This window comes from Sarcophilus harrisii, chromosome 2 (genome assembly GCF_902635505.1).
Source record: "Sarcophilus harrisii chromosome 2, mSarHar1.11, whole genome shotgun sequence".
Taxonomy (NCBI): Eukaryota; Metazoa; Chordata; class Mammalia; order Dasyuromorphia; family Dasyuridae; genus Sarcophilus; species Sarcophilus harrisii.
The window spans coordinates 48,930,616-48,947,013 of record NC_045427.1 but is presented as its reverse complement, the minus strand read 5'-3'; the positions used below and the strand labels follow the sequence as shown (position 1 = coordinate 48,947,013).

Here is a 16,398-nt window from a genome sequence, read left to right as displayed (position 1 = left end):
ACAGAAGGTCCTGTAGCTAATAAAAATCTGGGGTGGAATTTGAACTCAGATCTTCTTTTCCAAATCCTGTGTTTTAATGCCACCTGGCTGTCTATATACAAATTACAATAAATGACTGGGGACCCGGAGTCAGGAAACCCTGGATTCAAATCCTCTCATTAGTGTCCTAAAGCAAGGCATTTGCACTAACTTCTGTTAGCTAAACTTTCTTCACCTGTAAAATGGGGGTGACAATAATAATATAAATTTCACAGAATTAATGTTGGGATCAGATGAGGTAATTCATAGAAAAAAAGGTATGAGTGTGAGAAATGAAGAGGAGAAGAAGGAAGTAAATAAGAGTCACCAAAAAAAAAAAAATCCAAAAAAACAAAACTCAGATAACAAAACCCACTGTGTCCAAGTATTCCACAGCCAAACATAAATTTTCCATTTGTTCTGATTAGCTACTTCTCTTGTTTCTCTTTCCTGCCATCTAGTGGACTCAATCACAAATAGCAGGATGACCAATCCACGAGACACAGAAATCCAAAATCTTAAAAGAGTTTTGTCCCCTTGGAAGGGCGAGATCATTTTGGCCAATATATATTCCTCAGCAGGTATCCCTCATATGGCATCCCAGAGAGGTGCTTATCCAGCCTCTGCTTTAAGGTTTCTAGGAAAGGAGAACTCACTCTCTCCTAAAGTGATTTATTCCAGTTTTGGACAGCTCTATTAAGAATAAATAGTTCCTTATATCAGGTCAAAATTTACCTCTCTGCAACTTCTACCCATTACTTGGAATTCTCAGCTGTCTGCCCTCATTTCTGCTCTCTGGAATGAAAGAATGAGAAATCTCATCTTATTTCCTCCTTTGATTGTCTCATATGTATATAAATACACATATGTAGTACATATATTTATTATACATATTTATAATATATATTTATATTATATTATATGTGTTATATTTATAAATAATATATAAGTATATATATTAATTATATGTATGTGTGATTGTAATTGTTTACGTGTTACCTTTCCCATAGGATCTCCTTGAGGGCAGGAATGTTTTTGTCTTTTTTTTTGTATTCCCAATGCTTAGCACAAAGGCTGGTATATGGTGTACTTTTAAGAAATGCTCCCTTAGAACAGAGCTATCCTGAAATTGCTGTGACTACTTTGTTCTTGGGATCAATTGTTCCATATCATCACTACAGTAGCAGATACGCAGATATTTGTATTCCCAATTTGTATTCTCATTTATAATGATAATAAAGTAACTCCCAATTGTAATGTCACATGGGGCATTAGAAAAAGTCCTAATTTGGAGTCAGAGGACAGAGTTTAAATTCGCTAAATTGCCACTTAGGTGACCTTGAAGCCCCCAAACCACCATTGTCTCAACTGTAAAATAAGGTGACAGCTAAATAATTCTATGTTCTTTTGGGGTTTTTTAGCTCAAATACTTTGCTTCTGTGATAGGCAGCCAGTGTTGATGGCCTTGAGCTATATTTTAAACCAGAACCTGGCCATTTCTTATTACTAGGTTATGGTATGAGCTTAAATTTTTTTTTTTTTTTTTTTTTTTTGGTGACCCTACCTCTGAGGGATGTGGAAATTCAAGGAACCATTGGCATAGATCACCAGGTCTTTAGATCTCCTGTGGGATCCTGTCTTAAGCTGCAGAGAAGTAGTCAAGTTGAAATTTCATTCTTTCACAAGCCAATTTATATATCAGACAAGCAGAGTAAAAAATAGCTTATTTTAAGAGGAAGATGCTTATATTTGAAGTCCATGAATTCTGTTATTTTTTTTTTTTTTGCATGAATGTTGTACCAAACATGGAAAGGAATCTTCTTCTCTGTTCACTGATCTAGGTCTATAACCTGAAGGTTTGCATGAAGTCAGGTGTTTGGTTGGTTGAGGGAATTTGACAGTGGGTGTCTATCCAGGCAGGAGTTTTATTCTTCTGTATTACCTCAAATTTTCCTCTAGCTTCCCCCATTCCTATAAAAATCATTTATTCTCCTTTTTTCACTTTGGCTTTTAGTGCTATTAACATTCCAGAAACTGAATTCACAGTTCCCTGAGCCCATTGCTGGCCAGGCTTTGGGTGCAGAATCTTTGCCTTCACTTAGCTTTGTTGGGCTCCCAGGAGCCAAAGGAAAATCTGCATGGATATTTAGTAATGGTTGGCTTCACATCTTGGGCCCTCACCCAGTTGGTAATGCCCCAACACCTAAATAGCTATGGGTTTATATATATTAACTCATATTCTGCATTTCTTTTCAATTTGAAATCCTTTCTTCTTCTTACTGTATTCATAAACTATTCTAGTTTCTTTGTATCTTTGCTTGTTTTAACTAATTTTCTTTTTAAAAAAATCTTTAAGTGACATTTTACTTTTCAGATATTATAAGTTTTTTTTTCTTTTCATATCTAACATGTGCACTTTGGCCTTCTCTCCCACACCTACTTCTATCCTAAACCTGAGGGCACATTGTTCTGCCGCTGCCATTGGCTTGGGCCCCCATTGGTGATGTTTCTTTCCATTGGGTAGCACCCCAATTAGTGCTAGTAACTACTTAACATTGGCTAGCTTTTACAAGGGAATCCTTCAAATCTAAAGCAAAAACAAATATTCCTTTCTCCCTCTCTCCCAATACTTCCCATCTACCACCTGGAGAACTGGAGTCAAACTTAATTCAGTTCCCATATAGCATTAGTCCCAATAAGTTTATGTCCAGAAGTCACACAATTTCTAGATGAACCTGCATCTCAGATACCGTTGGGATGGGGTTCTGGAAATTACTTCCAAAGGTTTCTAGTTGTCCCTTAATGTACAAAGCTCATTCTGGACTCTGGCTACCAGATTCCTATAGCTTGCTCTCCCAGCATTTTAAACTCCCATGGTTGGTAAGGTCTCCCATCAAAGCTTGAGCCAGGAGTCACCAAATGAAGCCAAAAGAGAATGAAGTAATAAATATTTCTTAAGTGCCTGCCGTGTGCCAGGCGCTGTGCTAAACACTGGGGGATGCAACAGATCCCTTGGCATCCAGTCAAAGAGCCTCCTTTTCAACATACAGTTAGTCAACCAGAACTATGAAATGTTTATGCATGCTCCAGTGCCTTTCCCTTACACATCACCATGATTCTCCCAGAAATAGCTTCCCAGTTTCTCCATGTGAAGTGATACCATCCCAAGCACTCTGCACATGTCAGGCCCCTTATGGAAATCCCCCAATTTCAAGGATGGTTGAAAAAAGTCAAGAAGAGGAACATAAAAAAATGCAAGAGGAAAAAATTGGAAAGAGAAATACGTTATCAACAAGTGTTCATGTTAGGTCTTAATTATGTGCCTGGAACTATGGATAAAAAGAAAGGTTGAAACTATGATTCCTGCCCTCAGGAAGCTTACATTGGAATGGGGAGACAGGAGTACCTAAGTACATAATAGATGTAGATGAGAAATAATCTTAGATGGAAGGTAGACTCAGGGCATTCACGGAGACAGGACTGGATCATGGAGATAGAGGAGAAAAAAAAAGGAAAAAACAAGCAAGAAAGATAAAAGAATGTGAGCCACAGAATCATAGAATCCAGAGGTCAAAGGTGCAGTAGGAGCTCTAACTTCTTTTTTGGATACAGAACCAACTAGAGATTGAGATGGGGTGATAACTTGTCCAATGTCACATGAATAGTAAATAAAAGAAATAGTCCAGGTCTACCAAACTCCAAATCTAGAATCCTTTCCTATGTGAACTATGTATAGGCTTCCAAAGTTTCTTGAATTTGGCAAAGAATATAAGAGGACAATTGGCTGGTTTATCAGCTTTTGGATTAAATAGGTCTCTCAACCACTGTCTGAATCATTGCCCGTATATTTCTGGTCATTAGCTCTTTCCTCTGGAAATAGAACAGTACTAACAATGTGCTAACATTTATATAGCATCTGGAGATTTCTAAAATATATTATATATTTTTATCTTATGCATTCCGCACAAGATCCTCATGTGGCAGAGAAACATTTTACAGATGAGGCAACTGAGTTTCAGAGAGGTTGGCTTTCCCATGCTCACACAGTAGAAGTCAAGTCCAGGTCCTTTAAAGTCTAAGTACATTTCTTTTTCTTGCTCTCTCCCTAGAAAAGAAGGATGCTCTTTAGTGAGAAAAATACATCAGATGACTAAGTAGGGCTTCTTTGAACCATCTGAATAAAACAAAAGGATTTAACAAAAATTAGTTTGAAGAATTTATTCACTTTGGACATATATGATCAGCATTATTATTAATATACTATAATTATAGTCTAGTTAATAATAATAACAACCCTACACAAAATCCTAATCCAACACTAATTGTAGTGTGGAGGAAAGTATAGGTTCTATTCCATTGAACAGAAAGTTCTGACAGAATCTGCCATGACAGGATGGTTTCAATATAGTCCTAGCAATAGATTTAATCTGCTTTCTAAAGTCTGACCTACTTCTCAGTACAGAGGCTCATTGTCAATAACAATGGTTCTCAAACTTTTGTTTTCAGTATCTTTATCCTATTAAAAATTATTGAGGATCTCTCCAAAGAGTTTTTGTTTATCTGGGTTATATTTATAGACATTTACCATATTGGAAATAAAAACCATTTTTGAATTTGTAGACCCTCTAAAAGGGTTTCAGAGATCCCCAGGATTCTCTAGACCATACTTTGAGAACCACTAGAATAACCTGATTACATGGTGATGAATTTTTTAGCCATTCTTGAAATAAAAATAGAAAAAAATTATCTCTCAGTCTTCTTACCCTCTTTTCACAGTGTCAAAGATCAAAAAGGAAGGAGGGCAGAGAGAACTAAGAATCACCTTGTTCTTAGACTTTCTACAAATGTTAACATAGCAGATACTAGCTACAGTTGAGATTCTTGTCCAATGGCCAGTGAATGGATATTCTGGCAAAAGAAACAAGTTATATCAATGTTGACATTCTCACGATAAATGAAACCCAGAAGTAATGATGGATATCACAGTGGAGTAGAAGGAAGGATCACAGGGTTGTTGGGGTTTTTTTTAATTTGTTTGTTTGTTTTGAGAAGCCAATAAAGGACTTGGTAGAATTGTATTTATTGTGTGCTCAAAGGCAAGAAAAAAAGATAATTTCATCAGACATTTGGTCATCTCATGTTGTAGTACTCATAAGAATTTACCAAAAAAAAAAAAAATCATGAAAAAAATCACAATCGCAGCTTATTATGTACCAATATCCATTACAAAGAATAAGGAGTTTGAGAAATCACATCAAGAGTTTGCTAAATCTTTCTAAATTAAATCAACATTATATATATATATATATATATATGTATATATATATATATCTTGTATATGTTCAATATATATGTTGTCCCTTCTATTAGAATGAAAGCTCCTAGTAAGCAGGGACTGGGTTGTTTTGGGGAGGTTTTTGCCTTTCTTTGGACACCCAGTGTTTAACATGCTGCAAGGTATATATTAGATGCTTAATAAATGCTTCCTAGTGTATAAAATATACTTTGAAATTCAATGACTTTAATATAAAAGTAAAAATAAATAAGAATCATAAGAAAATGGTGGAAATTGTGTATCAGAAATAAGGAAAGAAGGAGAGCAAAGACATGAAAATTACATAAACCTCATACTTATATATTGATTCTTATCTGTATTGTAAGAGATGGAAATGACTTATTGCTAAAGAGGGACTCCCTATGATTGGTGAGATACTCTAGTAATTCTTGTCTGTCTGTGATGCTGTGTTGGATACAGTGAGTTCTAGAATGCTGAAAAAATACCCTAGAAGAGATCTATGTCTACTCAAAAGAGTTCAACCTAACAATTCACACAGGGAACACCACGTGCATGAAGAATATCTATTATGACATGGATAACCTATAGAGCTTATCAGATATCTTAGACAAACAACAAAAATGGGCAAGTCCAAATCATGGGAGGATAAGAAAAGTCTGGTCTTCAGAAAAATTAGAATACTCCTTTAATGACCTGAAATTTACTTCAGAATGAAAGGCCAGACTCTTAGATATCAGTACTTTGCTGGCATTTATTGTATGACAATTATTCATAAACACTAAATTCTCCTAAAGATTAAAAATTTGCATTATCTGAGAACAATGAAAAGGTTTATGGTGACTGTGAGCAGGCTTCTACAAATTAGAAATTTCACAGCAGAAGAAATAGAAAAGTTTGTCATTCTGGGGTGGGCTTGATTCAGGTCAGCCCTTTGCTAATTGTGTTTGATATTGGTATCAAATGAGATAATTACTGTAGATCATTAAATAGTTTTTAAAAAGGACTTTTTCTTAGAGTTAGTAGTAGAAGAATATTCCACAAAAATAGGTATTGAGTATACCTTGAATAGATATAACTGGGTGAAGCTCCCTTGCCTGAAATGGCTCATAATTTTTCATCAGCCAAGCATCAGAGCTTTTTATGGTTATTTAGGACTTAGATGAGCAGGAAGTGATATCAGTAATAGCTAGCATTTATAAAATCCTATAAGATTTGCAAAATAAGTTACAAATTTTATCTCTTTATTCTTACAAACAATCTTTTACAGTCAAGGAAACTGAGATAGACAGCGGTTAAGACATACCTATTAAGTATCTGAACTAGGATTTGAACTCAACCTTCCTGACCCCAGACTGAAGTATCCTATCCATTGTACCACTTAGATGTCTCAACAACTTTCCCCTTTAGTCCTGAGAACTAGTAAAGGCTTGAGGACAGTTTCAATACCTTTAAAGTAAAGTCTAAAACTTGCATGGGATCGTGATATTGCTCCCATCATAGCTGTCAAGTGGGAAACATGATTATAAAAGAAAATAGACAGTTCACATGGCAAGAGTGAGCTAAGTTAACAGGCACAGAGCCCAAGTCCTTCAATGGACTCCTCAATTGTCAAGAGAAAATCAGAAAGACTCCTAGCTGTTGGCCAGAGGGCCTGTGGAGATCCTGTTTGTGGGAGGATATGGACAGACACGGTTGGGTTGAGAAAGGTTGAAGTAGAGGTTGAATATCTGGGAATTATTGAAAGGAAAATCCAGATTGATGAGATCATATCGCCACTTGAATATTTGAGTAATAATAGCAATGATAATAAGTGACATTTATATAGCGATTGAAAGTTCCCAAAGTGCCTTACATATAGCGATTGAAAGTTCCCAAAGTGCCTTACAAACATGATCTCATTCAAACCTCTCAGCAATACTGCCAAAATGCCAGTGTTCTGGTATACATGAGATCTCTGTCCCCGTTTGTACTGACATGGAAGAATTTCCTTCTTAATTCTCCAAGAGAGACAAGTCCATTTTAATTCTAAAACTAAACATGTTGTCAATAAATACAGATAATAAAGACTCTCACTGTCCCTGGGATTTGAAAATCACACCATTTATCCATTGGCGATATGACAAAAGGCATCAGAATGTCTATTACGATCAATGATTTAGAACTGGCAAAGTTAAGCGATTTGGACAAAGTCAGAAAGCTTATAAATGACTGAGTTGGGATTCAAATTCACGGCCTCTGATTTTAAATTCGGGACATATTCCCTTTCCCTAAGCTGCCTCTCCCAAAGGGAGGTAGATCAGACCATGCAGAGCCAGGTCGCCTTCCCGAACAAAAAGTGCACACATTTTTTTGCTAATTATATTGGCAAAGATCAGGGGTGTAGTCTGGGTCTGTGCAACAGAGCAGAGAAAACTGGCCCACATGGCTTTCGAATCCATGACCTTGGATCTCTTTAGCCCAGTGGACAAATGTTTTCCTCCCTGAAGAAATAAGATCCTAGCATTTAGAATCAAACCCCAACCTGACACTCACTCCCAGGGCTCCGATGTGAATTGCGGACTTTTGGACCAAAGTCGGTTTTTGTTGGGTTGGTTGGCTTTTCTTGATGAAGGATCTCAGGCTTTGGGAGAGAGCAGAGGACCCTGCTTGCTAGAATTCAGCGCATGGTTCCTGGAACGAAACTATTCTCTGGCATTCAGGGGGAATGGAATTCTTTGGAGACTTCAACCTTTAATGGAGGCAGTGTGAGTATGAATGTTCTGCCAGGAGTTGAACATAATGACTCAACCAGAGACATTCAAATCCTAATAGCAGAAGCAGCAGTGAATGGAGACGCAGATGAGTGCATGCAGCTAATTACCTTCGACAGGTCTCCTGCTCTTGGCACATGAAGGGTCTGAAAAAGGAGATGAGAAGCACATGGATATAGTGCCCTGCATCTCCCCTTTCTTTTGAATTGGAAAAAAGGATAATGGTCATTCCCAAAAAAATAACTGTTTATGCAAGCCAGGAACTTCAGAGAGAAAGACACATTGACCTAAAACTCTAATGGAGTGTGATGTCACTGGAGATAATACCAGGGAGTTCGCAATCAACACCCAGTGAAAGCCAAAGGTAGAAATAAGAAGCCAAGCTGTTGGTAAGTTTCTAGAATATAGAATATAGAAAGAGACATTCACTCATTCAACAGTTATTTATTAAGCCTATCAGGTGATTCAGTAGACAGGAAATCAGAGCACCTGGGTTTAAGTCTTATTGCTTATTATCTCTCTGACTTTGTACAGATCATTTTATCTCAAGATTTGGGTTTTTTTTTTTCCTAGCCATATAAAAAAATGCTCTAAATAACTATAGATCAGAGAAATGCAAATTAAGACAACTTTGAGGTACCACTACATGCTTCTCAGATTGGCTAAGATGACAGGAAAAGATAATGATAAATGTTGCAAGGGATGTGGGAAAACTGGGACACTGATACATTGTTGGTGGAGCTGTGAACTGAGCCAACCATTCTGGAGAGCAGTTTGGAACTATTCTCAAAAGGCTATCAAACTGTGCATCCCTTTGATCCAGTAGTGTCTTTATTGAGTTTATATCTAAAGAGATCATAAAAAAGGGAAAAGGACTCCCATGGGCAAAAACGTTTGTAGCAGCCCTTTTTAAGTGGCAAGGAACTGGAAACTGAGGGGATGCCCATCAATTGGAGAATGGATGAATAAGTTTTGATATATAAATATTATGGAATATTATTATTCTATAAGAAACGATCAGCAGGATGTTTTCAGAAAGGCTTGGAGAGACTTACATGAACTGATGCTAAATGAAGTGAGTAGAACTAAAAGAACATTATACAAGGCAACAACAAAATTATGTGATGATCAGTTCTGATAGATGGGGCTCTTTTCAAGAATGAGGTAATTCAGGTTAATTCCAATAGACTTGTGATGGAGAGAGCCATATGCACTTAGAGAGACAGCTGTTGGGACTGAATGTGGATCAAAATATAGCATTTTCACCTTTTTTGTTGTTGTTTGCTTGCTTTTTGTCTTCTTTCTCATTTTTTTTCCTTTTTGATCAGATTTTTCTTGTTCAGCATGATGATTGTGGAAATATATATAGAAGAATTGTACATGTTTTACATTGGATTACTGTCTGTCTAAGGGAGAAGGTAGAGAAAGGGAGGGAGAAAAAATTTGTAACAAAACGTTTTGCAAGGGTGAATGTCAAAAACTATCTTTGCATATATTCTAAAAATAAAAAGCTATTATTATTTTTAAAAAGTTGCACGGCTTAATGAATACTCAAATGTAATGTAATCAAATGCATTAAAAGTTGTTTTAAAAACAAAAAAATGATAGGTTAAAAAATGATTTGGGTTTTTCTTTGTTTGTTTTTAAGGAAAATTTTGAAGATTGAAGAAAGACCAAATAACCATAAATGTGACATAGCCTGGAAATAATTACATTTTTCTTGATATTATTCAGTTGTTTCCAACTCTCCATGATTCCCCTTGCAATTTTCTTAGCAAATATATGGGAATGATTTGTTGTTTCCTTTTCCAGCTCATATTACAGATGAGAATCTGAGGCAAACAGGTTTAGTGACTTGTCCAGGATCCTAAATCTAATAAATGTCAGAGACTGGATTTGAACTCAGATTTTGTCTCCAGGTCCAGCACTCTATCCACTGTGCCACCTAATTGCCTAGCAATAATTACATAAGGACTGCTAAAAGTCAAAATCAGTTGAACAAAGAAAACAAGCATTTATTAAACACCTGCTAGATGCTAGGCACTATATTAAATATTAAGGAAATTGAGACTGACCTCCCCAGGGTCATATAGCTAGGAAGTATATGAGGCTTAAATCTGATAAATTTGCACTGAGTGAACTATCCATTGAGCACCTAGTTACCATCACTTGATACCAACCAAAAGGCATTGTCTTGCTTTTATATTCTCTTTGCTCCTATTCACTATTTCTATTTGTCTGTCTGTCTGTCTCTGGTACTATTACTAGGGAGTCTTCTCCTTGAAAGTAGACTCTATCCAAATTTATCAGCCAATATACATCCCCATTATTCTTATCCTCCATCTTCCATAGAATTCTGTTTATTTTCTCAATGAATGTAGTGACTGTCTCAGTCTCCCTTTCATGGTACCTACTGCTTCAATACTTCCAACTTAAAGTTGAGGAATAAACAAAACAGTTGGATTGTTTCAGAAAGGGTGTATATCAGTACAACCATTTTGGAAAATAGTTTGAAAATATATAAATAGGCTAAAATATTTATGTAAGGGGAAGGTCTTTATGACCAAAGCAGAACTAGAGATCATTACTGATCACAAAATAGAAAATTTCGATTATACCAAACTGAAAAGTTTTTGTACAAACAAAACTAATGCAGACAAGATTAGAAGGGAAGCAATAAACTGGGAAAATATTTTTACAGTCAAAGGTTCTGATAAAGGCCTCATTTCCAAAATATATGAGAATTAACTCTAATTTATAAAAAATCAAGCCATTCTCAATTGAAAAATGGTCAAAGGATATGAACAGACAATTCTCAGATGAAGAAATTGAAACTATTTCTAGTCATATGAAAAGATGCTCCAAGTCATTATTAATCAGAGAAATGCAAATTAAGACAACTCTAAGATACCACTACACACCTGTCAGATTGGCTAAGATGACAGGAAAAATAATGATGATTGTTGGAGGGATGCGGAAAACTGGGACACTGATGCATTGTTGGTGGAGTTGTGAACGAATCCAACCATTTTGGAGAGTAGTTTGGAACTATGCTCAAAAGTTATCAAACTGTGCATACCCTTTGATCCAGCAGTGTTACTACTGGGATTATATCCCAAAGAGATTATAAAGAAGGGAAAGGGACCTGTATGTGCACGAATGTTTGTGGCAGCCCTTTTTGTAGTGGCTAGAAACTGGAAACTGAATGGATGTCCATCAGTTGGAGAATGGCTGAATAAATTGTGGTATATGAAAATTATGGAATATTACTGTTCTGTAAGAAATGACCAACAGGATGATTTCAGAAAGGCCTGGAGAGACTTACACGAACTGATGCTGAGTGAAATGAGCAGGACCAGGAGATCATTATATACTTCAACAACAATACTAGATGATGACCAGTTCTGATGGATCAGGCCATCCTCAGCAACGAGATCAACCAAATCATTTCCAATGGAGCAGTAATGAACTGAACTAGCTATGCCCAGAAAAATAACTCTGGGAGATGACTAAAAACCATTACATTAAATTCCCAATCCCTATATTTATGCACACATGCATTTTGATTTCCTTCACAAGCTAATTGTACAATAATTCAGAGCCTGCTTATTTTTGTACAGCAAAATAATGTTTTAGTCATGTATACTTATTGTGTATCTAAGTTATATTTTAATATATTTAACATCTACTGTCATCCTGCCATCTAGGGAGGGGTGGGTAAGAGGTGAAAAATTGGAACAAGAAGTTTGGCAATTGTTAATGCTGTAAAGTTACCCATGTATATATCCTGTAAATTAAAGACTATTAAATAAAAAAAAATAAATAAAAAGCCAGTGATGGGAGTTGTCTCTAAAATCAATCCCATTTAAACATATTTTCCCCTACTCTGTTCCCTCATTCCATTTCATAAGTATTAACTTCCCCTGTTTTCAATTGGGGAAATTATAACTTAATTGGGGAACTACAACAGTAGCTGCAAAGCTGCATAGAAAATTCTGCCCATCTCTCCACTCCCAGCATTTTCATTCCCTTCCATCCAGATCACTTCATGGCTGCCCTTGGAAGGTACTCCTTGGAAGCCAAGTTTTGTGCTCTGGACCCATGACCAGAAAGAGTCTATTGTCAGAGTCATTGTAAGAGTCATTTTTTGTTTTGGGTGGGACAGAGTAAGTGGCGTAGGATGAGCAGTCAAGGATGGATAATGATCTTCCTTGCACATCTAATTATCTTTCCCCACAAACCAATCCTCCTTCCAATTTTTCGTATTACTCTTGAGGGCATCAGAATATTTTCAATCACCCAGGCTCACAATCTCTGTATTATCTTCCATCACCCTATTTATCCAATCAGTTGTCATGTCTTGTCACTTTGATCTCCACAGCATCCCTTACATCTGTCTCCTCTGTATTCACAGTCACCCCGATAGACCACACCCTATTCTCACTACCCTGGAAAAACAACTCTAGTAATTTCCTTCTTCATCTCCCTCCCTCCACTCTTTCCCATTCCAATCCAGGTGCCAAAAAGATTTTTCTTAAATGCATGTCTGACAAAGGTATTCTCCTCAATAACTTCAGTGACAATAAGATAAAATGATATTTCATCTTTATCTCATCTTTTTAAAATATCTATTTTATGTTTGTCTTATGACATATTTAATTATTAATAAGATTATAGACATTATTAATAAATGGTTATTTCAATCATGTACAACTAACAACTCTTCATGATTCTATTTGACATCTTCTTGGTAAAGATACTGGACTGGTTTGCCATATCCTTCTCCAATTCATTTTACAGGTGAGGAAAAAAACCCAAGCAAGTAGGGTCACATAGCTAGCAAGTATTTGAGGCTATATTTGAATTCATAAAACTGAGTCTTCCTGACTCCAATCCATGGGTCACTTTGCTTCTCTAAGTAAATATATACATAAGCTTAAAAGACTCAAAATGTTTTTACTGATCTGGTGTTCAATCAGACAAGTTTGGAGATCACAAGATAAATGAGAATTTAGACCAAGGACAAGGCTCCTCTTTATTAGAGAGGCTTTTCTCAGAACCATTTCTCTCAAGCTTAGAATTCCTCACCGCCTCCTATTTACAAATAAGACAAAACAGGGAAAAACAGAGAAGCAAGAGATCTGGGAGGAAAGTTTGGATATTATTGATTAGGTCAATAGATGCAAGTTACTACTTACCCGATCTATCAGTAGAATCATCAAATTCAACCTGGAACAAGTATCCTGTATTCCATACATGAAGACAACAAGAGGGGTCATAGTGGATTTTCAGAGGTTTCAAATGAGAGTCATAAACACTGTCTCTCCACTGAATATTGATAGGAGATTGCTGGGTGCCTCCTGGTACAGATATGGGGCTTGTCCAGAGTGGATGTACTATAATCCAGAGAAAAGGAGACCATATTAACAAAGCCATTCTGCCAAGCACTACGTGAGCCCAACCTGAAGCATTAGAACCTCGGGCAAACCAAGCTGCTATTTGGATTTTGATTCTGTAAAACCAAACCAGAAATTAGATACTCTAAAAGAAAAGGAATCAATGTAATATTTTATCTACTTGCCTTGAGAGGCGATTGTTAAATTTTCATTATAAACATTTATACATTGCAAATCAGCAAACACAATGAATCAGCACTTGATTTATTATGCTGATTTCTAGGCTTAGAAAATGATGGGGAGGATGTTAATAAAGTAGATGAAGCTTTAAAATGTCTTATTTACATAGTTTTTTTGGAGAACCAGTGATTAAACATTTTACAGAACCACCTCAAGGGAAAATGCTCAGCTGAATGTTCATTATTTGATAAAGCAACATAGACTAGTTTACAGAGGACTGGAATTAGAGTCACAAAGATTTCTGATTTCTAAATCAGAAAGATTTAGAGTCATTTCAAATCCTGCATTTGAAACCAACTATTTGTAGGATAATAGGCAAATTACTCAACTTATTCAGGCCTGTTTCTCCATTTGCTAAGTGAGGATAGCATGGTAATACCTGCGTCTCATAATAGTTGTGAGGCTCAAGTAAGATTAGATAGATTGATGTATTAGACAGTTAGATAGAAATAGAGAGAGAGAGAGGTTAGATAGATATTTAGATAAATAGATCAGCTAGAGATAGATGATAGATATATTTAGAGAGAATAGGATAGGATAGATAGATGGATAGATATAAATTATAGATAGATATAGATTAGATAAGAGATAGATCTATATATAGTTTAGATAAAGATAAACTAGATAGATTGATAGATGGATAGATAGATGCATGACTAGAGATAGATGATAGAATATATAGAAAAATAGATAGATATACATGTGTATTTCATATATATATATACTGTGCTTTTCCAGCTTTTAAGGATTCTGTAAATTCATTAATTCATTGAAATTAAGGGAATTAGTACCTACTATTTGTTAGGCCCTAGGGAATACAAAGAAATAGCCAAGTTCCTGCCCTTTAGGAGCATACATTCTCAATTAAAGAGATACTACTACTCATGTACAGAGAAGCCAATACAAAGTGTAAAATTGGCAAGAATACATGAAGGCTGGGCTTCTAAGGTAAATTCTCTTTCATTTGAGAATAAAAAGACTTATACTTTGTACTTATACATTGTAGAGAGGATTCTTACATATACTCACTGCTCTTAATTCAAGATCATTTAAACTATATCAGATTACTTGCTGTCTTGGGGAGGGGGGAAGATAAGGAAAGAAGAAAAACAATTTGGAACACAAAGTTTTACAAAAACGAATGGTAAAAATTATCTTTACATGTATTTGAAAAATAAAACCTTATTGAAAATTTAAAAAAAGAAAAAGAATAACCATGTATTGACTTACAGGATTTATTCCTATTTCTTAAAACACAGGATCCCCCAACACATGCTCTTTCTGGTATCATCGGGTGACTCTTGGGACTTCTTCTCACCTGCTTGCCAAAAAACAGGGAACTCAAACTTCTGAGGTTGTTGAAGACCAATGTCTTGGCTCTAGACATCCTGGACTGTTCTACTCTTGAGCCCAAATGTTTCCCAGATCCCCAGTGGACACTCTGATTTGTACCTCGAATATTCTGATGGATGGATAAGTATTCTCCCTTTGAGGAATATTATGCCCAACCTGGACTGTGCCTCCTACCCCATACAAAAGGCCACCCAAATCTAAAAGCTAAATTGTTAATCTTCAAACAATCCCTGTCCTGACCCTTCAACCCAGGCTGACGTGGAGTTTTGTTTGAGGATGGAGTAAGACAACCAGGATTGGCTGTATGGGTCTGATTTGTGTCCTTTGGTTTTGTCAACATGGGTTAGTTGACCAATATGATGAATGAATTATTTTCAGAAGTGGACTTAAGAAAGGATATAAAATAAATTAGTGTATACATGATCCTGGCCATGAGTGAAATGATACTATATGAGAAAATAAAGCTAATTCTAAATAAAACAAGGAGAAAAAAAGGAACAAATGAATAGTTTGGCACTTAAGAAATGACCTTCTTGACACCGAGCTAGACTGAAGCAAAATCCTAAATCCTAAAGTTGCTGCTTTGCTTTCCCTTTCTCTCACTTGTCCTTGTTTTTTCTTTAAGTGTCCAAGGCCTCAGATGTTTTCAGATATCCAACATAATGTGATTATAGCTCCCAAGGCTTCTTAACAGTCATGTAGTCTAGTCTCCTTGTTTAACAAATGAACATACTGAGGTCCAGAGAGTCCAAGGTCACACAGGTAGTTAATGGAAGAATGAGGGTTTGAACTCATCTTTTAACTCCAAATTTAACACTCTAAGCTCATCTTACTTTCTGCTGTTTTTAGTCAGTTTATCTAGCCAAGCTTTTCTATCTCTTTACCTCTTGTCTGTCTATATCAAAACTACTTTTTAATAGAAAAGCAATATGTCAGTCCTTCATATTTTAGTGTGAATTTAAGTCTTTATTTCTTTGCCAAAGGAATATAAATTTTAAGTCATTCCTGAGGTAGGAGAGCAAAGGAATAAAAACTTTTATCTCTGGGTAAGGAAGTTTAAACAATTCCAACAGGAGGGAGAGGTTTTGGGGGGTTTTTTGTCTGTAGGAAATTATTTCCTCGAGAAAAGAGAAAAGAATTTTGGATTAGGAGTCAGAGAGCTTAGATTAAAAATTGATGGTTGCTATTTGTGTTACCCTAAGCAAGTCATGTCACCTTGCTCTGTGCCACAGTTTCTTCACAGTTTCTTCATCTACAAAAAGAGGAGATTGGACTAGATAACTTTATGGGTCCCTCTGCCCTTTGACAATACTTCCAAGAACTGCTCATTTAAATTATGATCTTA

General features: G+C 36.0%; 1 protein-coding gene across 2 annotated transcripts in view; it reads right to left on the bottom strand.

Moving 5' to 3' along the window:
• CA5A (carbonic anhydrase 5A) overlaps positions 1-15,272 on the bottom strand; it is a 39,225-nt gene extending 23,953 nt beyond the window's left edge. Inside the window, exons 1-3 of one of the 2 annotated variants that reach the window (XM_031950163.1) lie at positions 15,153-15,269; positions 14,931-15,018; positions 13,263-13,460 (exon numbers count right to left, since the gene is read on the bottom strand). In XM_031950163.1, coding sequence (XP_031806023.1) covers positions 13,263-13,460; positions 14,931-14,991 — 259 coding nt within the window. In that variant the 5' untranslated portion in view covers positions 14,992-15,018; positions 15,153-15,269. Of the gene's footprint in view, positions 1-13,262; positions 13,461-14,930 lie in introns of both variants that reach the window. The other variant, XM_031950162.1, reaches the window with a different exon arrangement.
• Between the last annotated feature and the right edge of the window lie 1,126 nt (positions 15,273-16,398).